This window comes from Cryptomeria japonica, chromosome 10 (genome assembly GCF_030272615.1).
Source record: "Cryptomeria japonica chromosome 10, Sugi_1.0, whole genome shotgun sequence".
Taxonomy (NCBI): Eukaryota; Viridiplantae; Streptophyta; class Pinopsida; order Cupressales; family Cupressaceae; genus Cryptomeria; species Cryptomeria japonica.
The window spans coordinates 516,623,495-516,650,087 of NC_081414.1; the positions used below are offsets into that span (position 1 = coordinate 516,623,495).

Consider the following 26,593-nt stretch of genomic DNA (forward strand, 5'->3'; position numbering starts at 1 on the left):
TTGTGTGTAAAAAGGTGCCCATATGTTAGGATTTGGCAATTTCCACATTTTCAAATAAGTTTGTGCCATGTGTGTGTCTGATCAGGAAAATGAAAACTATGTGATTGCAAGCCTATGTTCCATGGGAAATATGTCTCCACCACATGGCTCCCTAGGTGAAGCTTCTCATGGAGAGGCGGAGGCAGTGGGGATGTCATCAAGATGTCCTTTTTGAAGCTGATGAGAGGGGTTGTCCGCACTGCACCCGTCCACCTGTTTCCTATGAAAAATAGTCCTCCCTAGGGGTCCTAGGGGTCCTGCAAAACATTAAAAAGAAATTATGGAATTTAATGGATGCTGGCAGTGTTCATTTGTAGACTTACACTGGTTTTTTACTTGCAATATTTTATAACTCAGACCTCCAATTTGTTTATCTAAGTTCTAGTCTCAGCTGATACAGCAAAGCTATGCATGAAATTCTGAAAATATTCTTTTGGGCTGGATGTGATCACATGGAATTTATTTTCCTCTCATAGATGGAAGAAAATTGGGACAATCGTGAACCTCAACAACATTTTGTTAACTTCTCGGAAAAATTCATTTTTTCCATTCGCTGCATTCTTTCAAAAGGTTTGATAACTTTACATGCATATCAGCTCTTAAGTTATATTTCTATAAACTGCAGAGTTTGACTAGAATTTCTTTGATTAATCATTGATATGATGTCATGATTAAATGTTTTGGTTCCATAAACTTTGAACCTGTGAGATTGAAATACATGGTGAATATGGAATGGTTTTGGAACCTTTGGGTGAGGAATTATTTAGAATGATAGTAGGAGCAACAACAATAACGGGGGGGAGGAATTATGCTTACCATTAGGCAAATGTATGGAATAGTGGACAGAGAAATAGAGCAACGTGGATCACTTCGATGGTCTATAGGCAAAGGAATGATCATCATAAGAGGAGGTGGTAAGTTTGGCAAAGTAGTACAAGTGTCAGGTCAAGAGGTGTTGGTGGGGTGGTGAGGAGATGGATAATGGGCAGGTGATGAGTTGCAGGAAGGAGGTAAGAACAACACAGTCGGTGTAGGTTGTATAAGGTGACAAGGAGTCAAATGTAGGGCATCATGAGGGGTGGAAGGAGAAGGTGGATTGGAAAGGAGATCATGTGTAGGTAGGATGAAGTGTATGCATGTCAATAGGGGAAGACTTGGGTAAAGGGGAATAATGAGAGCATTATATAGCTCATACCATATAATGTTGGAAATATGCGTAATAGAGTGAGCATATGTTGTTGAGTCCTCAAGGTTAGCATCATTTATGGTCTGGCGAGGAGTGAGGAGGTGGAAGAGAAGTTTCAGAGGCACAATATTGGTAGGGGGTAGGAGCAATAGGATGTTTAGTGGTGGAATAGTCATCATAAGGTGCATAAACTATATCATCATTAGGGGAGGATGTGCTCAAGATATCAAAAGATAGATTATAAAGAGAGGTACACAAATTATCAGGTGAAGGAGCATCAAGGATTTTAGGAGAATCAATGTTATGGTCTACGGGTGAAGAAGTGTGCATAGGAGTAGTGGTTTGTAAAGTTGGGAAAATAGAGCAGGTATCATCATTAACGACAAACTTGATAAATTAGGTGTTAATGAAGGAGGAGCGATAGAGGAGGGAGGAATGGCACATGGATATTTTTTAGGTAAATGAGAGAAGTAAGGGTGCTTGTTAAGAGAAGACAACATATGACCATAGGAAGGAGATGACTCTTGGTTTTAAGAAGGTAAGGATATGAATAAGCATATTAGGTTGGGTAGTGAAGAGGTTATGACTAAAGTAAGGATCAAGGAAATTGGTACGGATAGACTATAATAAAGGAAAGCCAATGATAGGGTGGAAGGCAACAAAGATGTGAAATAGGTGCTGGGTAGGTTTAATGAAGCGTTGGAACAAAAAAGAGGTCTTGTGAATGGTGAAGTGGGGTTAGGGAAAGAGGAATACTAGGGTGAGAAAACAAGTGATAAGAAGAGTGATTTAGGGTCTCGGAAAAACAGAAGACAATGAAAAAATAGGGGATGAGAATAAACAATGACAAGAAGAGGTAAATGAAAAGAAAGTGATAAGATTGCTAGTCTACAGTGTGTACACATGAGGGTTTCAGAAGTTAAGCATGTAAGGTAATGGATTCACCAAAGATTAAACCGTAAGTGCGTCAATGATGAAGATTGAATATGGTTTCTTCTTTCTTTAGTGTGTTTATCAAGTATTAAATCAAATGCAACTTTTAGATTATTAATACACAATTCTTAATATGATATAATCTGAAAAACACAAGAACTGAGACTTGAACATGCAAACAAGAAAGCAAACTAGGAAATGAGAAGTCAAAACAAGAAAAACAAACTTTGTGCACCTGAAAACTGAACATGACGATTTCAGAAGGCTTTAATGGCTACACAAGGTTTCACAAAAATCTGGAGGCTGTTGGAGGTGTCTACTAGAAAAGGGGTGAGGCTGACTGCTTAGGGGTGATGTAGATGTTCTATCACCTATGCAGGGGAGGGGGGGCGCTGGGCAGTTGGTGTGAATGTACCTACCATCTGCACGGGGGTGTACAGATGTCCTTAGGGGTAAGTCTGGCACCTTGATAGAGTGACTTGAAGCTTGAATTGGAGCTTTGTGAGGTATTCTGGAGTCTGTTTCAGCCTACCACATGACCCTGTTTACCATATATCGAGAGAACAATAGACAGAAGTGGGTCAAAGCACAAAAATAAGCTTATAGAAATAGACAGAAGCCTTGAATGTAAGATTTAGCTATGGAGATAACCACCCAAGATTAAGAAGGCTAAAATCCAGTGCAAAGAGATTAGAAGATTTTATTCAAGGATATAATATACAAAAGAGATACAGGAGAGATTGCTCAACAATGAGTTACATGTGGGTATACATAGAATAAACCACAAAGAGATGTGAATGTACAACCAACGTGGGATGATAGGAGATGTAGTCATGTGTGCAACATCTCGACCAGACTTGAAAAGTGCAAGTCACATGATGCAAACACAACCTACCCAAGCAAGCACATCCTCTCCCTGGTGCATAATATGGAATAAAATAATTTACTAAATGCAAAACTAAAATAAATACCAACACTGAAAATGAAACGTGTTAGAAACTAGATCTGAAGCTTGAAACTATGAATGGTGTGGGCAGTTCTGGGAATGGGTTGAAGACTCTTGGGCCACCTAGCAAAGGGGTGCACTAGAGGACATAGATGTCACACAGGGGCCTAGCTAGCACCTTTGCAGAACAATTTGCAACATTTTGGGAAGCTTTGTTACGTCTTCTACTGCATTTTTGTGTTTTGACACCTACTTTGAAACTCCACATAAACACCTGTGATTAGGAAACCTTGAATAATGAAAGGTTTGAATTTTGAAGGGTAGATTGTCTCAGTCAGCTCCCTTGCAGGTAATTCCAACAAGTTTCCACATAGGACAGTAAGAAAATGTGTATGCAGACCATAGTTGGAAAACCCAGTGAGTGCTTGCCGGAAATTTCTGCCTATGAGTACTCATGTGAATAACTTGTCACCGGGTTTTCATAAAATTGTGGCAGTTTATCCTGCTAAAATCACTGGAAATTGCTAAAAATTCACTGTTAATCAGAAAAAGACTTGTTGAATATTTTGTAATTAAAAACAAGGGTTGTGATTTTATGTTTTTAACTCATTTTTCTGACTTTGGATTGAAGCAAACCTTTCTTCATTGGTTGCGACAGCTAGGGCAAAATAAGTCACAATATTGAGCTCAGATTTTCACTTGTGTGTCTGCAAATTCAGGTACGGATAATTGTATGGCTGCATGTTGAGTTTTGATTAGGTTTTATATATCCTTTTTAGACATCTGTACCTTATTGTTTTTCTGTTTTCATGATACAGTCCTTAAGTGTTGTTCACAATTTATTTATTTTTCAACTCTTTTCTTGATTGTATCGAGAGTTTGTTTAGCTGTTTGCATGATACAGTCCTTATTTGTTGTTCACAATTTATTTATTTTTCAATTGTTTTCTCGATTATATCTAGAGTTATCTGGCACCCAACCAACATTACTTGACCAATACTTAACATCTTTGTTCACAGGAAAAAAGAACATAGTCACAAATAAATGTGATACAATATAAAAATGGATTCCAAGACAATAGAAACTAAATTTAAATTAAAAGTTTAATCAAAACGGATAAGTAGGGGTGGAATAAAAGATTTGTTTTGTAATTAGCATTATTTAAACTTTTAAAAATGACTTTGGGCTGGTGACATTAAAATTTTAAAAATCGCCGTCATGGGCTATCTGTGATCCATTTTAAAATTTAAAACTAAACAAGGATAACTTGTTAATGATGATTTTGTTTTGAGCTATGCCTGCTGTATTGATTCTTGTTATCTATTATTTTCCTTTTGTTAGGCTTGATTTCTGTATATGAAGAAAATCAGTAATATAGTTCATAAATTCAATAATATGCATGTTCTTAAAACATATTTTTACAATTAATCTACTTTTTAATGTTTGATAATTTGCAAAGTTATTGCCTTGGTTTTTTTTTTTTTCTTTGGGTCAGCTGAGTAATTGCTCAGGGCTGAGTTTTCAAACTATGATGCAGACATAGGTGATGGTGACAAAGTGCAACAATTGTGATCAAACAAACTAAAATCCTAGGGGGCCAAAATTAGGTTTAGGTGTTGTGTGCAACAATGGTGATGTACAAAGAGATGAATAAGAGTGGCCACAAAGACAAGGACAAGAGTTTGATAGCAAATGTATGGCAAAAGGTTCCAATCGTTGGTTGTGTGCAGATTTGGAAAGTGGGAATGAGGGCTATCACTTGGAATGGAGAGGAAATGAATGGCAAATGAAATAGTTGCAAGGGGAGAGATCAAGCAACAAGAAGGCGTCAATCAAATGGTGTCTGCAACAATAGTGATGTACAAAGAGATTAATTAAAATGATCACAAAGTCAAGGACAAGGTTTTGATAGAAAATATGGCAAAAGGTTCTAATTGTTGGGTGTTTGAAGATTGGGAAAGTGGGAATGAGGGTTACCGGTTATCACATGGAATGGAGTGGAAATGGATGGCAATTGAAATAGTGTACAAGGGGAGAGAGCAAGCAACAAGAAGGCATCAATCAAGTGGTGTGTGCAACAATGGTAATGTACAAAGAGATTAACACAAAAGTGAGCAGAAAGATGTATGGCAAAAGGTTCTAATTGTTGGGTGTGTGCAGATTGGGAAAGTGGGAATGAGGGTTATCACTTGGAATGGAGAGGAAATGGATGGCAAATAAAATAGTTGCAAGGGGAGAGAGCAAGCAACAAGAAGGTATCAATTGAAGAGGCAAAGAAGGTTTTCTAGCTGAAGATCTTCCATGGTGTGACTTCTGCCATGCTCCTTGATAATGCACTTGCAAAAAAGAATGGATGGAAAGAGAGCAATTGCACAAGGGAGCTTTGCATAACGTGGACTCATGTTCTTTAGAAGTGGAGGAAGATGGGTCATTAAAATGCTATGCATTAATTTTGGTAGTAAAACTCACTAAAACCAGCCCGGCAAGGTAATGGGAGTGGTCGATGGCATGTGTGGCCATTTAATGCTAGAGGGGTCAATTTTCTAGGGAGACTAAGGGGGTCAAGCTAAGATGTAGAGGTGATTTCATGTCGTTGTGATCATTGGGGAGTGAGTTACATGCTAAACAGGGATAAACAAGGACCTTAACATACAGAGTAGATGGACACTAAAATGAGTGCAAAAGCATAAGAAAAGAAGGTGCAGGATATGCAATTTCTGTCATTACATCGTGAACTTCTGATTTTAGGAAACACTCTCAAACACTCATTTTTAATCGAGTCTATCTCCCAAAACCAAATTATACTCCATTTGGAATTTTTCTTCTGGATATTGCTGAATGGTGGGATGTATGTGAATTGTTGGATCTTTGTTTTCAATAGAAATAGGATCCATCTGCAAGGGTGTACATTTATGGGTTGGGTACATTGACATGAATGGAGACTATAATGCAATTCCTTGTGACATCCCATATTTGCATGGCAGAAGTAATTCTCCATTTTTGGTGTTGTTTCATTGATATGTCTCATTCTTTGGAGTAAGATTTCTGAGCAGTAGAAATGGTTGAAAACAAGTTGCCACTGTTACTTATGTCTTTTGTTTAGTCATTTTGTCGGCTATATAATGATGGTTCCCATAAAATTCAGAAATAGAAAAAAGAAAAACTCCAATTTGTTTTTAAAAATATTACTTAATTTATGGAAAAACAGAAATTGAATTTGCAATTTTCAGTTGTAAAATAAAATGATGGTTTTGTTAGAGAACTTGGAGTTTTTTGAATGTTTGGTGGGCTTTGGAGACAATTCTTTGATTGATCACCTGCATTTTAAGAGTTATTACTACGAAACCTGGGGACGCGTCCCCTACCTGAAAACCCCCGTCCCAGTCCCGGGGACGTTTCGGGGACTTGGGGACGGCTAGGGGACGTCCCCCCCCCCCGTCCCCAAATTGTCAGAATTTTGAGGGGACGTCCCCGGGACGGGGGGACGGCTAGGGACGGCTGGGGACGGATTGGGGACGGCTGGGGACGGATTGGGGACGGCTAGACGTCCCCCACATCTAGAGCTTGGGAAAAATATTAAAAAAAAAAGTCGTATTGTCAATTTTTTTAAAATTTTTCTAACATGGGCCCTCTATATTGAAAAAATTTAAAAACGACTATCAATTTTTTTATTATTGAATTTGAATAGTTATGAAATCAAAATACGACTATCTATATTTTATTATTTTTCTAACATGTGCCCTCTATCAAAAATTAAAAGGCAACATTAAATTTATTAATTCATATCAAATATTTATTAATTTAAATTAAATTTATATTATAAATTTTAAAATTTATAAATAGAAAATAAACTAAATAATAAAATATTAAATAATAAATATTATACTTTGCTTTTTAGTATTTACTTAGTACTATTTTGATTTCCATATCGCAATTGACAATGAAACAATATGGCAGCAGTGTGGCCTTTGGGCATTTTGTATGTTATTTCTTTAATATATATTATGATATGCATATTGACAATGTGAATGAATTGAAATTCTGAATTATGAGTGCATATTGAGTATTGAGTCTATTGATAATGTTGTATGTTCGATATTTGCATTCTAAAATGTTTTCATAGTATCATACACATGCTATATCCATGTTTTCATATGAATATAATGTATAGATGCATGCTTTATCCATGTTTTCATATGAACATTTAGAATTTTCCTATATATTTTAAATTTTCCCTATATTTTATATAGCCATCCCCTTTGCCGTCCCCCCGTCCCGCCGTCCCGGAAACTTGGGGTAACGTAGAGTGAAAGCCATGCTAAGTATATGCCTTGTAGTTACTTAATTACTAAGGTGTTTAACTTCCAAATTTGAGGCTTTCATAACTTCAAGTATGTTCTTTCTTGTGTTAATTTCTAAAAATGTAATTCTCTTTTCATTTGCATTATAATGCTATAGATCAAGCATTCCTTCTGCATTTTCCAATAAATTCCCTACCATCCCAAGCATACCCAATGAAAAATATATATGGAAGCCAAATGAGCATTTGAAGCTAGCTTGTGGGCAGCTTAAAATGTGCTCTTTTATATTGCAAGGGAGTGGGGTGGCATACAGGAACATGCTTTTGGGTTTGCTTTAATGTAGCATTAAAATTTTGGGGTAGTAGAATGAGAGAGTAGGCGATACTTTTGTGGGTTTGAAGTTTGAAGTGAAGAGCAAATCAAAATATGTGATAAAATTAGAAAGAAAGCATTTTTGGTAATGCATCTGTTTGAACTTAACAGACAAAACAAAATGTGCCTCATAGATCCTTGGTTAGTAGATTTATTGTGGTGCATTTCTTGGAGTACATCAATCACTGAGGGGTATGGGGGTTTCAATTGAATGCCATAGGTAGTAGTGACCTTATTCTGGTGATGGTGTCTTATCATTGATCTTTCTTCCAATGGGGTTTTTAGATGTCTCAAGAATATATTGACCATAAGTAATTCTACTGTTATGAAGCATGCACAGTGATTGGACGTGAGGATATGGTAAAGTAAGGGAGAAACTTTAGTGATCTTGTTTAGTGAGCTTTCTAGGATTGACTTAGCAACCATGTGTAGATTGTAGCCTGTAGAGATAGGAGATGCTTCATCCCCCTATGCAATTAGAAGCATTTCTACTCTCTCTTGACTTTTTTTCATAAGAAACTAATAGAAGATGCACGGTTCATGCAAATGTAGAACAATTCTTTTTTGGAGGTATTAGTGATTTTTTTGACTGCACTACTTTATGGATTGTGCTGTAGAAGTTTGAAATTAGACAGTGATTCACAAATGGGAATCGTACATGTGTGTATACTCAATCTCTGTTCATAGAATCTTGGGAGCAACATGGTCAACAAAATTATATGCTTTGTTCAGGAAACTCCAAAGCCTGCTATTGACTTCTACAGTTTCTATTTCTCTTTAAATAATTAAATTTCAGGCACCTGCTTAAAAATTTTAAATCATGAAGTTTATTTAATCAGGATGAAGTAAATTTGAATTTATCCATTTTTAAGGCAATATTTTTTTGCCTCATGACATGGTAGGAGACAATTATTTGAAGGAACAGACTTTCTAACCAGCAAAGAGGTGCAGATGGCAGCCTAGGTTAAGCGTAGTTCCAAAATTTTGTGGTATAACGTTTTGCCTAGTAATACAGAAGGAACAGGCTAATTTAGTGCTACACAAAAATCTTTTCAGAAATGAATTTCTTCTTGTTCCTGTATATTTAGTTAAGGTTCATTTCTGCCCGTCGCCTTCGAAACAACCTTCTCACCCCTCTTTAATATATAAAAAAATTGCTCCCATTTCCAGTCTGTCCAAAACATTTAAAATTTGATGTATCTTCACTTGAACAGTTTCCTTTACTTTTTATAGCAGGCAAAGTACTAGTTTGATACTCTAGGAGTTGGAGCATTATTTCTTCACAAGAAAGACAGCGGAGACATACATTGTACACATCCAGAGAACCTTGCTGTGTTGACTAGGATTTTCATAGTTCAAGATTAACCGAATAGAGGGAAGATAGATTTAATGAGGTCTTTACTTTGACTTATTAGGTTTACCGGATGGACTCTGTAATTTATCTAGATTCCAGTGTATGCGACTTCATGAAATATTTCTTGATTTTGTAAGGCACATACCAATCATTCTACTATTACAAATGAGCAAGGTTACCAGGACTCTTGTGTGTGGGGGTATGAGTGTTGCATTGTGCTTCTGAAAGTTGGATGTCTGGGCATAGGGGAGCAACAAAGTACAATGTATTTTGAGAAAGGAAATATAAAAACAAAAAATTAATGGGAGAACACAAGGAAAATAAATTTGATATATAATCTATTGGCAATAATAAAATGTAAGGCATAATTTATGTTAACTGTTCCTTTTGTGGATACTTCATTATCTAATAATATTATTACACTTATAAACACGGATTTCTATTTCTGGAATGACATTTATTGAAAAATATCTTCAAAGGTCAAACTTATAAATTAATAAACTACAAACATGTGAAACAACGAAATTCAAACAAACTATTGTTAACTTCAAAGAAATCAAATTTTAAACATAAACACAGTTTTCAACTTTTAATGCAGAACCAAAGTTTAAATGAATAAATAATGTAAATAATTTTTGGTTTTGCCAAAGATCACTAGGGTGAGGACTCTAGGCCTGCAAAAATCAGTGGAAAAGCAGGTGCCAATTGTGTGGTAGAAAATTCAGATTGGGTGCCCAAATCATTGGTCCATCACAACTAGCACGCAATGTAAGCAACTCCATCTGCATAAAAAGCTGCTTGGTGGCTGAAAAGGCATAGCAGAGTACACCAAAACTGTTGTGAACATCTTCATACCTGCATGCTAACAAAAATCAGAGGTGGCTTTCTACAAGTACAATTCCTAGAACTACGTATCCAAGCCAGTCTTCATAAAAGTAATATTTTTTTGATGTTCCAGTTGATTCCAGAATCATTTTCACTCACTAAATGGAAGGCAAAATTGGGGACAGCTGAATGATTTTGCCAATAGTTGGTTCAAGGGCAGGAGATAAAGACCAAGTGATTCACCAACCGATCTCCACGAATTCTGTTGAAAGTTTGAAGACAAACACTAATGGTTTCTGAGCATAAGCATACAGACTGTTACTTCAAAAAATCATCTCATCTTTCTTTGACATTCACCAATTATGAGTTCACTTCAAATAAAGGACAAGGGGAGGTGACCAATCCTAACACCCTTCAATCAATTCTTGTACCACCCTTGAATCAATTCTTGTACCACCCTTCAATCAATTTGCAATACCAATCTAAGCTAATTTTCTGGATAACTTGAATCTTCCGTCTTCAACTGAAGGAAGTATATAACACCTTCCAAACATAAATATCAAAGAAATGAAAAAATCAAGTTCCCATCAAAGGCAACTTATTTTTTTCTCTTCCACAATGCCCTTAAATTGCTTCATCCAAGCATTTGCCAGTTACTTATGCGTAATTTTTTTTTGAAAGTGGTAACATGTGAAAAAATGCTGCTTGTTCCTTGTACAGATGTTATGGATTTGTCCAATAAAGCCAGTGACTTGTTTGGAGGTACTTATTCTGTGCTTGACTTTTTTCTTTTTGTAGACTTTGTTTTTTGTGTGCATAGTGTAATTTGAAAATCCAAGTCTTAGTGTGCGTAGTGCATAGGGCAGAAATTTGATTGGAGTTTTTATTTATATATAGTTTAATTTCTGTATCAATGAGAGTATCTGCTTGAGGGCTAACAAAGGTGTACGCTCAGGTGCACCCAGTGGTGGTGGGTGCATTTTTCCAAACTTGAGGTGTCCTCACACCTATATTTGTGGACTGAGTGCAGGCGAAGGATATGTGTATGCACTATGCATGCCTACAGAACTGGTTACACAAATCCAGTTACAGTGCTTGTGGTTTTGTCATAATAACAAGTAGATAATGGCTAATAGATAGTTGTAATTCTGTGTGGTTTCCTATTCACATTGAACAATCTGTGTTATTAATCTTTGATTTGCATTATGCACATTCCTTGGGTTTGGAATTGGGGGAGGGTGACTATGCTTGAAAATGTCTAATCTTTATTTCTTGTTATTTTTCTGTTTCTGGCTGATCATTTTCAGTAACTTAGTGCTAAATTTTTCCAGTTTGACTACTTGATCATGAGCATTATCATATTATAACTTTGTTTTCTGTATTCAATATTTTAGTTTTTAATGTTTGTCTAGTGGCAATTTATCATTCTGACATGTACATGATACAGGAAATTGATGGGCCTGAGGCAGCTCTTACCAAGCTCTTTGCATCTGCAAAATCAACTGGGTATGGATTGAATACGTTTGGTGTTGATACAAAGTGTCTACACACTGTGCCATCTGAAAGCCAATTACAGGTAGTTAGCTAATTACAAATTTAAAACATTTGACATATTCTCTAATCTGTTGTATATGCTAATAAAAGGGTTGGATCATTTATTTTCATATAAATTTTATCCAGTTAACTGCACTTGAGATGAAGAACCTCCTGGTTGCTGGAAAAAGAAAGGAGGCACTTCTGCTTGCACAGCAAGGTCACTTATGGGGTCCGGCTCTTGTTCTTGCTTGGCAGCTTGGTCAGCAGGTTCGTGACTCTTTGTAGGTGCCTCTAAAATTTTCATGATTAAGTTCAACTTTGAAATTTTCATGTTATCAACCTCTAAACAAAAATCAAGTTTGAGTAGGGTGTACTGTGTACTATATGTTTTGCTTCTACTATTTTCATGTTATCAACCTCTAAACAAAAATCAAGTTTGAGTAGGGTGTACTGTGTACTATATGTTCTGCTTCTACTTCCAACTGACAACTAGTATCTGATAACGTGTGGTTTTTATTTCTTAATTATGTTTTTAGTGTTTTTACTAGTTAAGTATCAAACATGTCTTGAGTGTCAATGAAGTATGCTATAAAGCTAGGATAGATTGTTTGTTTAACTGTAATATTAATCTGTAAGTTTTAATGATTGTGTTTGATGTTGAAAAACTCTTTTGAAATTTGTTACTCTCATGGCACTATACCAGTGGACAAAACAATGAAAGTAAAAATCTCAAATGTAATTAAACCTTGCAAGAAGACACACATGTTGAAAATCCATTTGTTTACACCCTGAATTGTTGAAAACTGTTAATTAAGATGCAATGCAAAGAGTTTCTGTGGTAAAATCTACTTAAACACTTTTGTTTTTTGATCATTAACTTGTTTCTATTTCACCTTAAATATCTCATTGTTTTTAATGGACATGGATTGGTTTTTAAATTAATATTAATAATGCAGGTTATGTGGAAGTTTGAGATTTTATCTCTGATGTAGGATGCACATCTAAGAAAATAAATAGGTCTTGGTGTAAATTCCACAATACACATTATGCAAGTTATCTCAGACAACAAATAATTATAAAAACTAGGAAAATACCAAAATAGAGAATTAGTCCAGGCAAATCTACCAAGATCATATTAGCTTTTAGAGCTATTAGAAGGCTGAAGTTTGAGCCATAAGTATTCAAAATGCAGCCATAAATGGTTACAGTTTGTTGATGTCATCTATAGAGTTCTGTGTATACTTGTAAATCCTGCATGAATGGCTTGGAAATTCCATTGCTGAATTTATTGGATTTAATAAGGTTTGGGGGTTCCCTTTCTTTAAAACATAAACCCCAGTTTAAAATCCTTCAGGTAAAACTTAAGATATCTTTGATGTTCTAATAAAGGAATTTTAAACTTATGAAAATATTTTGATGGGTAGGTGTAAAATAGAATTAGAATTCTAGGGACAGCACTATTGATAAGCACCAAAATATCAGGCTGTCCATATTAGCCCCTAAATTGGAAACCTGATTTTGTCTAATTGGAAGGTTAGTCCCACAAATTGAATGGCTAAATTAGAAAGGATCAACAAACATGTTGTAAATTGTACTGTTTCTCAATGTTTTTCTCAAGATAATGTGGCAGGTAAATAATGCTATATAAATTTTGGTTTGGAACTTGTAGATTGGGGTCTATGAGCTTTTATGATTGCATTTTTATCCATCATGTAATGCTCTTGAAATCATATAAATTCTTATGCGCATTGCTGTTCCTTTAATCTATATCGATGTTGCGATTTGTCATTTTTAACCATCACATGTTTGGACATTTTTGTGTGTGTAAAACTATTGAATTGAGAACTTTTGGTTAAATATTAGTCCATTTTGTGCTGGAGCTTCTCAAATTATTTTGAATTTTTGATGTAAAAATTAATACCCCCATAGCAATTAGTGCAAGAGTAAAAAGATGGTTAAATGTTATTTGATATAATGATTTACGTGATAGCAATGCTGATGTATTTAGAAACAACTGTGTAGATACAATCTTATTCTATTCCCTGAAGCAGGGTCTAGTAGTTAGACACCAAATGTTGGTGCAAGAAAGAGATATTTCCTACATTGTTTCCATATAGATTATTTATTAAAATTATGAACCCGTGAAAAGGATCTCGAAAACATAATTACGTTGTTTTAATTTCAAATGAAAATTTATGTTTTCAAAAAGATGTAAAATGCTTAAGATAGATCAACGGTTATAATTTGGGGCTGTGTCACAGAATTCGCCGAACTTAAACCATGGAATTCTAGTATTTTCGAATTTCAAAAATTTCTATAAAATTCGTTAAAGTTCGGCCTCATATTCGTATGGAAAAATGCGGCAGCCGTTTTTTAAGGTTTTCAAAACATTTTCTAGGGTTTTTGACCTATCTTTTATAAAATACTGCTCACAGGTTACTCGAAATGCACATCTGAATCTTCTGCGTTTGGAAGTCCCGTTGACTCTTAAAAATTCTTCTGCATTTGGAAGTCAAGATCTCAACACATCTTTCACTTCCCCGCATGCCATCCTTTCCAACATCGTTGTGCTTCAATCTGTGGGAAGCTGGAGAGTTGAGTGGGCAAACTTTCAGTGGTTTCTGCCGCGTTCGTTACTTGTGTTTGTTTCTGGGGTTTTTTATTCTATACAGTTTTGATATAGTTTACAATACTATATTTATTAATATATGTTATAATAACATAAAGTTATAAACTATATATTAAATTATATTAAAGATTAATATATTAAAGATTGTTGTATTTATTAATATATGTTTAAATTTTTAATAAATAAATTTTAAAATGTTGTTTTTAATTAATTATATATTTAGTACTATTATTATATTAAAAAAATGTTGTATATAATTATTTAATTAAATTGTTACGAACTTATATGTTTAATAATGTAAATATAAACACCCTATATATATATATATAACATTTAATAAAATATTTGTATATAAAGTTATATGATGCATTTTTTAATTTTTAATAACATTTTTATAGAATTATGGTTTACAAATGACATTATATTTTATTTAGTTATTTTATAGATATATTATTTATATTTTTGAAAATTAAATTAAATATAAGGCGAATTTAATGTCCAATTTTTTTTCGATTTTTTTACCTTGTCGAACTTCATCCGAATTTCGACATTGTTGAATTCGAATCTGAACCTTGTGACTTAGATTTGGGGTATAGTTGGCAGGCTTGTGAGATGGAACAAAACATGGACTACAACATGTCATCTCTTGACAAAATGAACAGACAATTTGTGACGAGCAACAGATCTTGCAGAAAATATAATTACAGTGTGCCCTTAAATTATCGATTTGTTCTGAAGCTTGTGAGTTAGTTATGGTAGGAACTCTTTTGAATGGGTTACTGAGAACTGTTGGACTTGAAATATTGTGCAATAAACAGGAGAAATGATATACTGTGTTGCCAGTAAGCATTTGAATATATAGTTTAAGAGCATGCTTATTGGTTCTTTCGCTTTGTTTTTTAAACATTGTTTCTGCATTATTATGGTAAAACTTACAGGAGAATTCAAGTAGCTTGTACAGCCACACCATCCCATGATATCGTCTTATGATTAAATATTTTTCTTCTTTGGAATAAATGACCTTCTGGTAACATTTATGCAATTTCACAGCCTTTTAATACACGTCTGTTCATTTGGCAGTTTTATGTTGACACCGTGAAACTGATGGCACAGCAACAGTTTGTGCCTGGAACACCTCTTCGAACATTATGCCTAATTTTAGCTGGGCAGCCAGCTGAAGTATTTTCCACAAGCAGTTCAGCATCATTTTCCAATTCACATTCTAGCAATGCTATTGGGCTGCAACAGTCAGATCAGGTTTGTGCTCTCTTTAGGGAAAATGTTGTTGTTAGAGATTATTTAAAAGTATTAGTTTCACCTTCATGTGGTTTTAAATTTTTAAAATCTGATATTTGGCATAACTTCCTTTGTGAATTTTTCTGTCACAACAAACCACCCAGAAAGGAAATCAAATTACTGGTCTACACAGTGACAATTTTGGATGGATCTGAGTTTTTTAATATTGTTTGGTAGCCTTTTACAATCAGATTTTAGATTTTCATGGTTAGATGTAATAACACGTGTCTGAAATTTGAATATCATATTAGTGTTTTCAAATCAGACATACCAAGTCTCTTTTTGAGACCCCTTTCAGGGAAATTACAAGATCAATAATGAGGTTTTTTGGATAGCTGTCAGTGATCCTTAACTACAAGAAGATAGGATAATAATTACAATTTTAGGAAAGTTAGCCCTGAGCTATATGTATGCTTATTTATTTATCTATATATTAATTTCAAATTAATTTTCATTTATTTATTAATTTTAAAATGGTTTTATTATAACTAAAAGTAAAAAACTAATGTTAGTTTTTTAATATTTTTGCCACTATACCTAGGTTAGGGACCTAGGAGCTTGCAAAAAGGAACATTAAAGAGCTCTGTTTATTGTTAACTGCGGGGTTCACCAGATTCATCAAAGCTCAACAATATTTCAATATATTCTTAGAGAAAACACACCTGATTCATAACCAGAATAAGGGCTATGAAGTATGAACATCATATACTCCAAACCAACTGACCAGAACAATTCATCAAGCTGATGCTCTACGACATCCTAAATTTCACACCTGAAACATGCAAACTTTATTTACCATGACAGTGTAGGGCCATCCTACATTCCCTCTTCCCTTATTTGCCAGAGTAGCCTTCCTCTTTCATCTTTCCACTGTAATCCACTCAGATTTTTCCAATACATGAGAGGGGGTAGAAGGTTTTTCTGTTGGAGGGTGACTAGAAGAGTCATTAGACAAATGATGCCTTAAGCTCGCAGGAGGAAAACACAACACCTTGTTTGCAGGAGAAGACAAATCAAGATTACCAGCTGAAGATGCCTTCTGGTAGTGAGAGGCGAGTTATTGACCTGAGAAAGTGAAGTCTTGGGAGGATCAAAAGCACTAGCAATAGTAACTATCCCCAGAAGAATCAGAGCAGACACAATCTTTTGTGGCCTCACAACATGCACCCCCCTGGCTGACAGTCGCCTGATGCCAATGTTCAGCTCCCATTCACTAAGTGGCTTACTGTGGTCTAGCAGCCATATGAGAAAAAATGGGGCAATTTGCAGCTACATGATTTGTATTAAAGCATGATCTACATTTGAAGGCAATACCCTCATAATCTATTCATTGTTTCCATATCCTATTTCCCACTTCTACAGTTATTTCTTGTAGTAGCTCTCTTGTGAAATCAATCCCCACTAGAAGTCTGTGAAGGTAAATTGTGTAAACTTGTCAACATTTTCTCAAGATCTGGGATAGAAATAAGCTTCCCTAGAGTATTTCCATTAGATGAAAGATAACCCTCAGACCAAACTTGAAGGGGCAGGTTCTGAAGCTTTAACCAAATCGGAAAGTTGTTAGTATTCTAATTATTAACAATGTTAATTTTTTTATTTTATTTTTAAGGTTGTTATTCTTATTAAGAATAAAGATCAAGTTAAGAATTAAAATAAACATATGAAAGTTAGTATTCTTTTTATTGGTGTTCCTATTTTTTTTTTGCTTTTCACTATTTTATTGCTGTTTTATTAGTGAGGGTTTTATTGGGGCTCTCACCCTTGAATAATTGTCACAACATTTTGAAAGCACATTAATAATGATAAAGAGAAAAAATGCTTTTCCATATTAATTTTTATTCAAAATACAAACATTAACTCCTAAATCTGTGAAAACATTTAATGGCCCTATACATGACCAAAACAGAAAAAATGTTTTCATTCTCACCTACATTCCTTTTAAAATTCCCTACTGAGCCACTGTCACTAGCTGCTTCACCCTATCCATTCATTTCATGTAGAGTGTATCCATTACTTCTTGCTGCACCCAACCTACTTACATGTTAGAGCGCAAATACCTTAGAGCTAGAAATTCAACACTATGGAAGATCCACTAGCTGACTTGGCTAGAATCATTTTTCCTTGAGTCAACATCGACATTGTCATGGCATTTGAGATCTCAAGAATTTCATGGTTTTGTGTAATCTTGAGGTTCTCCACCACTATTGCGGTTCTCTGTACACCATGGCGTTCTTTTTTATTGGCGGACAAACATTCACCAGTGATGCTCCTTCTGAGATCACTGTTTTCTCCACACTTCATTTGACCTATTATATAAAAGAATGGCTTTTATATACAGATGATAGGAAGAGGTGGATCAACTAGAAACACAACTTGTCATCTGGTACAACTTTGAGATTTTGGCCATGAAGTCCTCAAGAACGTACACCTTTGACCTTGGTGGTCCTGCTTCGCTTAAACTTGTTTCACATAACATCTCCTTAACAAAACCCACATCAACTATTTCATCACAATTGAATGTTGCAGAAAATCTCCTCTGAAACCCTACCTCACTAGAAAGGATCTCTTGGTGACAATTTTGGGTGCCGGCGAGCCATTTCACATGCTGAGAGATTGATCACCCATAGACTGTAGCTCTCCATCCCACCAAAGATCTTCCAAATAGAAAAGAAACCACACAACAATCCACCTGGCAAGCTCACATCTAACTCCATTCCCATGCATTGGATATTATGTTATAATGTTGGAATGAAACCTTTATCAAATCATATTAATGAACGCTTGAGGTTAAAATTTTTTAGATATAGGCAGTGAATTGATCATCATGAGCTAATGAATATGGTGTGATTAAATTATCAAGATGGTGTAATGAATGGATAGCTGGGTTTTTTTTAGAATTTGATAGTTTTAGGGGGATCCCAATAAACCGATTCGGACAAATCTAACCATGAATTTGGAAAAGAACTATAAGTTATTGTAAGTGGGATTTGGTAAGTACCACAATTAGCCTATAGATCTGCTTCCATGTTGACCTTTCTATAATAATTTGAAAACAAGATCTATTCAAAGGATTTACTGATTTTCATTGCTTCCTCCAATAGAGTTTTTAGTAACCAGCTTGGGCTTTGTTCCTTTGCGAAGCCTGTTTATAACCAGTAAAGAATCTCTTTCAATCACTAACTTTTTCATCCCCAAAGATTCAGCAAGAACTAAACCATGAACAACTGCTTCACGTTCAGCCATATAGTTTGTGTAGTTGCTCAAGTGAATGGATCTCTCATGCATGAAAAATCCATGATCATCTTAAATAACCACATGAGCGACATCAAGCCTTGTGTTGCCCCTAGAGGCTCCATTAAAGTTGAGTTTCACAAAGCATTCCAGGGATATTATCTACACAGTTGATATTCTAGCAAGATGTTTCTCATTTAGTTCATTGAAGGGTGATTAATATACTTGTTAATATTGTTATGCTAATTTTAAGCTATGTTATTACTACGATATATTTTTGATAAATTAATGGGGGATCTATAGGAATCCTCACCCTTGAAAATACCAAAAAGCTACAATGTACAATAATACAAACAAAAATGACCCAGCCAACCAGATACTAACAAATTCTGACAGGTCACAATTAGAAAATGAGGAGCAAGGAGCTCTGAACAAAAACCGAGAATGAGCACATTAAAAGATTAAAAACCCACAAGCATGGAAGGAAAGCAGCTGGGTCCTCTGATTGAGTGACTCCCCTTTTTCCAATTACATGAGCTGGGTCATTATCATGATCATGGAAGCCTTCCCTTACTACCATTATGACATCACCCTTAGCATGGAGACCGGTTTATGTTTGCATTCCTCTAGGTGATGGGATTTGACACCACAAATGACTTACATACACTTCTCCAAATTTAAGTGCTGTTCATGTCAAATCCTTCCTACTCTTGTAGCCAATGTTTTCAACATTCCAGCTTTTTGCGTAGGGTGATGATTTGAATCTGCTTGTAGGTATAATCCATTGTCTTTTTCCTATAAACATGGTGTGAAAGGGATCCTTCTTTTCTTCTGAAAGTCACATTGAAAAATGGGATACAACCAGTTTCTTCTGATTCCGTTGTGAACTGCATCTGTGGTGAAAGGACATGATGCCAATAAAAAACTGTCCCACCATAAATCTTCTCTACTAGCAATATGATTTTAAGAGATATGTTTTAAGTGCTGCCTTTTCAAAGTTATCCATGAAAAGGTTGGCCACACTTAGATAAGGGAGAAACCATAGCTGTACCTTTATTTTGTCATATATTTCATCCTCAACACTGAATAATAAATAATGTTGAATTGAGACAGTTTGATCAATTTTGTAGTTTCTTCATCAGCAATTCAATAATGACTTCTGTTGCTTGTTTATTTGATGTTTTCCTGCAGAGTGATGTGACATCAATGCTCAATGACAATTTCTTTGGACTCCTCTTTTTGTATTCTTATGAATACAACAAAAAATTGAGTCCTTATATAGGAATTGCTTTTTAATGATTTAAGTTTTCTGCAACAATGAAAGCTAATTGATATGTTGGAAACTAATAAGTAATATCAACAATTAGTCTATGTTATACCAAGTTTCCAGGATGGGGACAGTGGGGGACAGGGGGATGAGTTTCGGGGATGACCTTTTTTCAGGCCTTTTTTGGGGGATGACAGGGGACGAGACAGGGGATGGCTATATAAAAAAATGAAAATTTAAAATATATAGGGAAATTTCAGATGTTCATATGATATCATTGGTAAGCATTCATCATATATATTATAGATCCTTAATACATTTGTGTTGAATTGAGAATTCACATGAGAGTTGAACAAACTAGCAAATGTCAAATCTAATTTCTCTCATAATTTATTTTCAATATGCATGTGATATTTAAAAAATAATATACAAGTTACATCAGAATGCTCAAAGGCTGCAGGTTTCACTTTCAAGTTTCAAGTACAATATAATATTACAAAAAACAAAAAAAACAAAGAAAGTTTCATTTTTATTTCCTCATTAGAACGAGTTGGAGTGTGGGGGTTGTTGGCATGTGCCGTAAGTTTTTTTTATCGAGCATTGATTAAATAGTTGATTATGAGTTTTTTGGGATGTCCCCTATGTTTTTTCAAAAATTGGGGCTGGCTTGGAGACATCTCCTAGGCCTCATCCCATCTCTGGAATGTTATGGAAATGTGGATGCTCCCAAAAATAATGGGGATGTATCCCCAGGATTCCCTACAATTAGTATCATTGTTTTATCTAAGGGTCTTCTTTTAAAAAATGGGGCATTCATGGCATACTTTCATCCCCTGCATCAAAATGGAATACTTTCATAATGGAGTGCTTGAGACCATTTTTAATCTCCACCTTTCAGGGTTATAGTCTTTGGCAGTGGGGAGGTTAGATGAAGTTCCATGCAGATCTGAGCATAAACTGAGAAGCCTTCTCCATGATAAGGTCGAGAGATATCAATAGCCACCCTCAAATACTTTGCAATCATCTCAAAAACATAAGGAGACCAGAATTCTTGGGGGAGGACATACATCATACGTACTTATCCAAACAGGGGCTGTAGCAGGGATTTCCTCAGAAGAATTGAATTTTATCTGCCAATGCTTTATAAATCGACCTGCATTTCTGAAGAATTAAGGTCTACCCTCAAAATCCCAATGGCCCTTCAGACAAGACCAAAGCTGGAATTCTCCATTAGTCTTCCAAGTTTTCCTGGTCTAAAGACAGCTTTTCTAAAGAAAGCTGGGAGACCAAGAAATGTCAAATCAAACTTGTACCTTAGAAGGTGGAGACATTTTTCCTGAATTCCTCCACATTCAGTTTACTAAGTGGAGAATCCTCAAAGGCTGGCATGCAAAAATTGGATTTATTACCTGGTAGAGCCATCTTCTTTATGCCTGCTGCTGCTACACATTTACATTTTAATATACATCTACTCCCATATATATTATAGTATTTCCACACAGAATTTTCTATTATCCTTTAAATCCTATATTAATTGATTGCAACTTAGAATTTTCTATTGCATACTTTTTGTTCATTCTAGTTTTAACTTGAACCTTTGAATCTTATTTAAACCCCATACTCACTAGTTATTAAGTTGTTCTTTTTTTGTTTTCTTCCTCTAATTTCTTTCCTTCTCTCTTCATCCATCCCTCTCACATGCTCCTTGTTTTTGGGTTCAGTCCCCCACTTGCCCCTTTTTACGACTTTGTTTGCAATCCTTCTGTTTACTCTTCCTCTTCCTGATTATGGATTGCTGAGTGCAATCTGAAACACTGATACAAAAAGAGATAGTCTATACCAGAAGCACTCTTGCAAATACAACGTTGATCTTCTTCTCCAGGATCAAAGACCCAGATCCAGCTACTGTGTCCCTAAATGAATAAGACAGAAGCAATTGGCGGTGAAACTAGACATCAAAATCCCAGAAAAATGTGGAAGACATGCAAGGGAAGCTAAACGCAAACAAAAATCACCAAACCCCAGCAGAGCTCATTCATTAGCTTCCAAGATGGAACATTGGTTTTATGTCACCTTAAGTTGGCATGTTATAACTTTTGATTTTGATGTATTTTAGATTATTCACAATATCCTTTATTTATATCCTTTATCTATTTCTTTCTGCTGCTGTCCAGAACTTGTAAATTTTACAGGCATCTTAATTCCATTTTTGCAGAAATAACTTGTAATCACTTTTTAATTTCAGGACTGTATGAGTGGAATGCTAAATGATTGGCAAGAGAATCTGGCTATAATTGTTGCAAACAGAACACAAGGTGATGAGCGTGTTATTGTCCATCTTGGGGATTGTCTGTGGAAGGAAAGAGGCGAGGTTTGTGATCTATATGAAGTTCTTGTTATCTCAGTAGTATTTGTATATCATTATTAACAGAAAAGTTAAATACCTGGTTGCAATCTTTAAAACAGGTTGCTGCTGCACACACCTGTTACCTTGTTGCAGAAGCAAATTTTGAGTACTTTTCAGACAGTGCAAGACTTTGTCTAGTTGGTGCAGATCATTGGAAGTTTCCACGGACTTACGCTAGTCCAGAGGCCATCCAGGTGATTATTTGACTATATTGTTTCTTCAGCTTTGAAACCACTTTACAGGCTTATCTTTCATCTTGTAAGTGCCTTTTTGAACTTTTAAAGTTGAGATTGATCTTCATAAATTTGGAACATGTCCTATATACAAAGGCTTTGAGTAGAAAATAAACATTTTAAACATCAGATGATAGCAAATTTCTATGATATTAATGGTGTAATATTCACTTTCACGAAAATTGACTTCATGTTTATATCTTATTCGCTTTACAAATTTGGGATGAGGTATGGGTTGCCTTTACTATGGATTGTAGTAAGCTTGAACCATGTTCTTAAGGTTTGAAACATGGTTTACACTTGAATGTACCCCATGTTATTCACACCACAACCTTGTTACATGTTTGTGGGGATTATGTGCTAGTTTATTACGAGGGGAGTTCAAACAGTGATCTGTTCTTATGAGCACATCTAATTTCTTTTAATGTTAGAACATTTTTTTAATTGATGCTTGCATCTTGAATCATATAATGTCCTCCCAAGAAGCTGATGGTCTGCTCAGGATTAAGGTTCCAGAATGCCATTTTTTACTTTCTTTGATGGGAAAGCATTTTACTCTTTGAGTTCCTCTGAAACTTTGAAATTTAAGGATATAGAAACAAAGGATGATAGGTACCTTCAGAGAAATATTACCTAAAATTTACTGCATTGATTTTTTATTTTTTTATGCATACTTTTTGCTATATTTTACTTGTAATTGTTTGAATTATATCTTACCTTGTGTTATTGTTGATATTGTTTGTGCAGAGGACAGAATTGTACGAATATGCAAAATTGCTTGGTAATCCACAATATATTCTGTTACCTTTTCAGCCCTACAAGCTAATATATGCCCAAATGTTGGCTGAAGTTGGAAAAGTTTCCGATTCATTGAGGTAATTCAAGGACACTACATGTTATTTCTGGCTTTCAACCATTGTTTGTTCTGTAAATATTAGCAAGCTTTTATTCTCCTCTCAATTTTCATCACTAACTTGTTGGTATTAGATACTGTCAAGCTGTTTCAAAAATCCTAAAGAATGCTGGACGTGCGCCTGAAGTTGAGGCATGCAGACAACTGGCATCGTCAATGGAGGAGCGCCTACGCATTCACACACAGGTCTGCCCTGCTGAAATCAGTAATGCTTTTTGAGGTACATATGAGGAGGGTTAGTCAGAATATGCTTTAACCTTGGTTTGTTACTATATTGACTCAGGGAGGATATAGCTCAAACCTTGCTGCTTCGAAGTTAGTTGGACGGTTCTTAACCAGCATTGATCGGGGCATCCACAAAATTATTGGTGCCCCTCCTCCTCCAATGCCATCAGACTCACAAACTAATCTCCAAAACAGTGATTTAGATTCATTTTCAAGTGTGCCAAAATCAGCAAATTCTATGCCTCATCTGATTGCAACACCATTGATGCCATCAGCATCCATGGAGCCAATAAGTGAATGGACAGGTAATAATGGCAAAGCCACAATGCAGACTAGAAGTGTTTCAGAGCCTAACTTCATTAGAAGTCCACAAGAGGTAGTTTTTACTCCTCCTTACATTAAGTTTATTTATTCATTATTGGGATCTTATTATTGATTCATAATTGGAATTTATTTATATGGGAAAAATTAAAAAGTTGGGCTTCTAGAAATATTTGGGGCTTATGTTTTATTTCTATACAATCATGGGAAACCTGAGGGGTATTTGAAGAAGCCATAAGAATTTATTGCAAAATCTGTACAGAACCAGTCAAGCTTTCCAAGTTCAAAGGTGGAATCCTCTCCATCTAAAACTCAGAGCATTCCAGCAACTTCTGGTGGACAAAGTCGTTTTGGTCGCTTTGGTTCTCAAATTTTTCAGAAAGCAGTGGGCCTCATTTCCAAAGCTACTCACAATGAGGTTAGTCTAAAACTTTTTTAATGGTTGGGAGATATTTGCTGAATTTTTTTTGGCTGCAACCAATGAAAGCAATACATATTTTTGTCTGTTATTTATACAGGCTAAACTGGGAGAAAAAAACAAGTTCTATTATGATGAGAAGCTCAAACGATGGGTTGAAGAAGGAGCACCACCACCACCTGAAGAAAAAGCATTATCAGCTCCTCCTACCACTGCAGCTTTCATTAGAAATTCACAGACCTCTGAATCAGGTTATAACATAGGCAGTGCCCTTAATGGTCAAAATGTTCTTTCTAATGGAGGATCTGAAAGCAGAATCACCTCATCATCAGAGCAAGTTTCAGGAATGCCTCCAGTTCCTCCAAGTATGAATCAGTTTTCAGCACGTAATCGTCTTCATGGGGTTCGTTCAAGGTGTGATATATGCTACAGTTTTTTGTTGAAACTTAAAAAACAAAAATTATGTTTGCCTTTGAAAAAAGGCGAATGAATGTCCACCTACAGTCTTGACTATATATTATTGTTTGTGAACTCTTGATTATTACTGTTAGGCCTAGAAGGATGAAAAGAAAGAAATTATATTAATGTCCACAAATAATGAAAGCAGTTTCAATGGGCTTTTAGGTTTACTCCATTTACATATTGATCTTTGCTGACATTTCATTTACCACATATAATATTTAGGAACACATTATCTTCTTTCATCATTCTTATTAGAACAATGTGACCATGCTTGTTGCTTACAGGTATGTTGATACTTTCAATAAATCTGGAGGGACCGCACCATCAAAGTCATTCAATTCATCCGTCATTCCTGCAGCTAGACCAGGAAGATTGCCTGCTACACCGAACTTTTTTGTCCCTACACCTGCAGCTATCGATTCGAACTCTATAGAGACAACTGATATTTCCGAGGAAAAGAGCTCAGAGGCGGCTCACACATCTGTGGAAAATGTTCCTAATGGGCCAACAGATTTGTGTTTGGAATCTTCTGGATCAGAGGAGAAATTATCTAAGGGTGCTAGTTCTCTACAGCGGTTTTCAAGTGCTGATAATGTTGCACATTTTGCTAACAAAGGATCTTTGGATAGTGAAAATAGAAGTGTGGCACTTTCTTCTCATTCAAGGGCTGCTTCATGGAGTGGTGACTATCCGAATTCCTTTGATAATTCTAATGAACGAGAAGCTTTAAGCACTCCAGACAGAAACCAATTTTCAAGAGTAACGAATGTGTCAGGTTACTTTTCTTATCCTACAAAACTAGATGCAAAGAAGGCAGGATCGGGTGGTTATGCTTATTCAACCCTGCCTTCACCTCCACCTATCGAGCCTCAACATTCCTCCACATCCGTCAAAAAGGCCTTGGTCACTGATAGAGGAAGTGCAGACAGAATGTATAACCCAATGAGTTATGGGCCACAAACTGGCTTTCAGGCTGATGATTTCGGAGATGAACTTCAAGAAGTTGCACTCTAAGCTCTAATTCTTGAGCACATGGTTGCAGAGAATGTTTATTCTTAGACTGCACCTTTGACTGGAAGCAGTTTTAGGTGGACAATCTTGTAGAAACTACATTATAATGTACTTTACATCAGATGCAATGAGCAAAAGCCAAATTTGGGAGTTCGCATTTGGGCTTTCCAATATATGAGTTTTGCTGATCTCATTGTCTTGATTGGGTTGGCTCTTCATAGATTACACTTTAGATTTTCTATTTGGAATTTGTTAGCTTGCAGTGGTAAGTGGGATGATTCTAGGGGTGTATGGTTTTTCTGTGCTCCATAATTGCAGTTTGCTTTTGCAAAAGTCACTCTATATGTTCGTGATGGAACCTGTTTCTGAACACATTCATTTAGTCTGCAATTACGAAGACATCCTTTCTTCTACTGGAATTTGGAGCAATCTCCCCAAGGATGCACTCAAGCCTCTGTTTGCAGCTTGTAAGATAACTGTAAAACCTGTTGTCTCTGTTCTTTATGGTCAAGTTAATCAAATCACCAGCTGATGTTTGTTTTTCTCATCAAATTGTGCAGTTGTTTGAGCTGGATAAATCCTTCCATTCTGAGAAATATGGAACATCTAGAGGCCGATAAATATGGCTGAGCCTTTTGCTAAAATTGTACAGATCATTGATTGATTTATTCATAGAGATGATTATCAA

At 35.6% G+C, this 26,593-nt stretch overlaps 1 protein-coding gene across 3 annotated transcripts in view; it reads left to right on the plus strand.

Annotated features, from left to right (window-relative positions):
• Positions 1-26,078, plus strand: part of LOC131054547 (protein transport protein SEC16A homolog) — a 30,108-nt gene extending 4,030 nt beyond the window's left edge. For all 3 annotated transcript variants that reach the window (XM_057989081.2, XM_057989080.2, XM_057989082.2), the window contains exons 4-14: positions 11,404-11,532; positions 11,637-11,759; positions 15,202-15,378; positions 22,161-22,286; positions 22,382-22,516; positions 23,303-23,430; positions 23,543-23,654; positions 23,752-24,069; positions 24,277-24,432; positions 24,533-24,846; positions 25,179-26,078. In XM_057989081.2, coding sequence (XP_057845064.1) covers positions 11,404-11,532; positions 11,637-11,759; positions 15,202-15,378; positions 22,161-22,286; positions 22,382-22,516; positions 23,303-23,430; positions 23,543-23,654; positions 23,752-24,069; positions 24,277-24,432; positions 24,533-24,846; positions 25,179-25,908 — 2,448 coding nt within the window. In that variant the 3' untranslated portion in view covers positions 25,909-26,078. The remainder of the gene's footprint in view (positions 1-11,403; positions 11,533-11,636; positions 11,760-15,201; positions 15,379-22,160; positions 22,287-22,381; positions 22,517-23,302; positions 23,431-23,542; positions 23,655-23,751; positions 24,070-24,276; positions 24,433-24,532; positions 24,847-25,178) is intronic.
• The last annotated feature ends 515 nt before the right edge of the window (positions 26,079-26,593 follow it).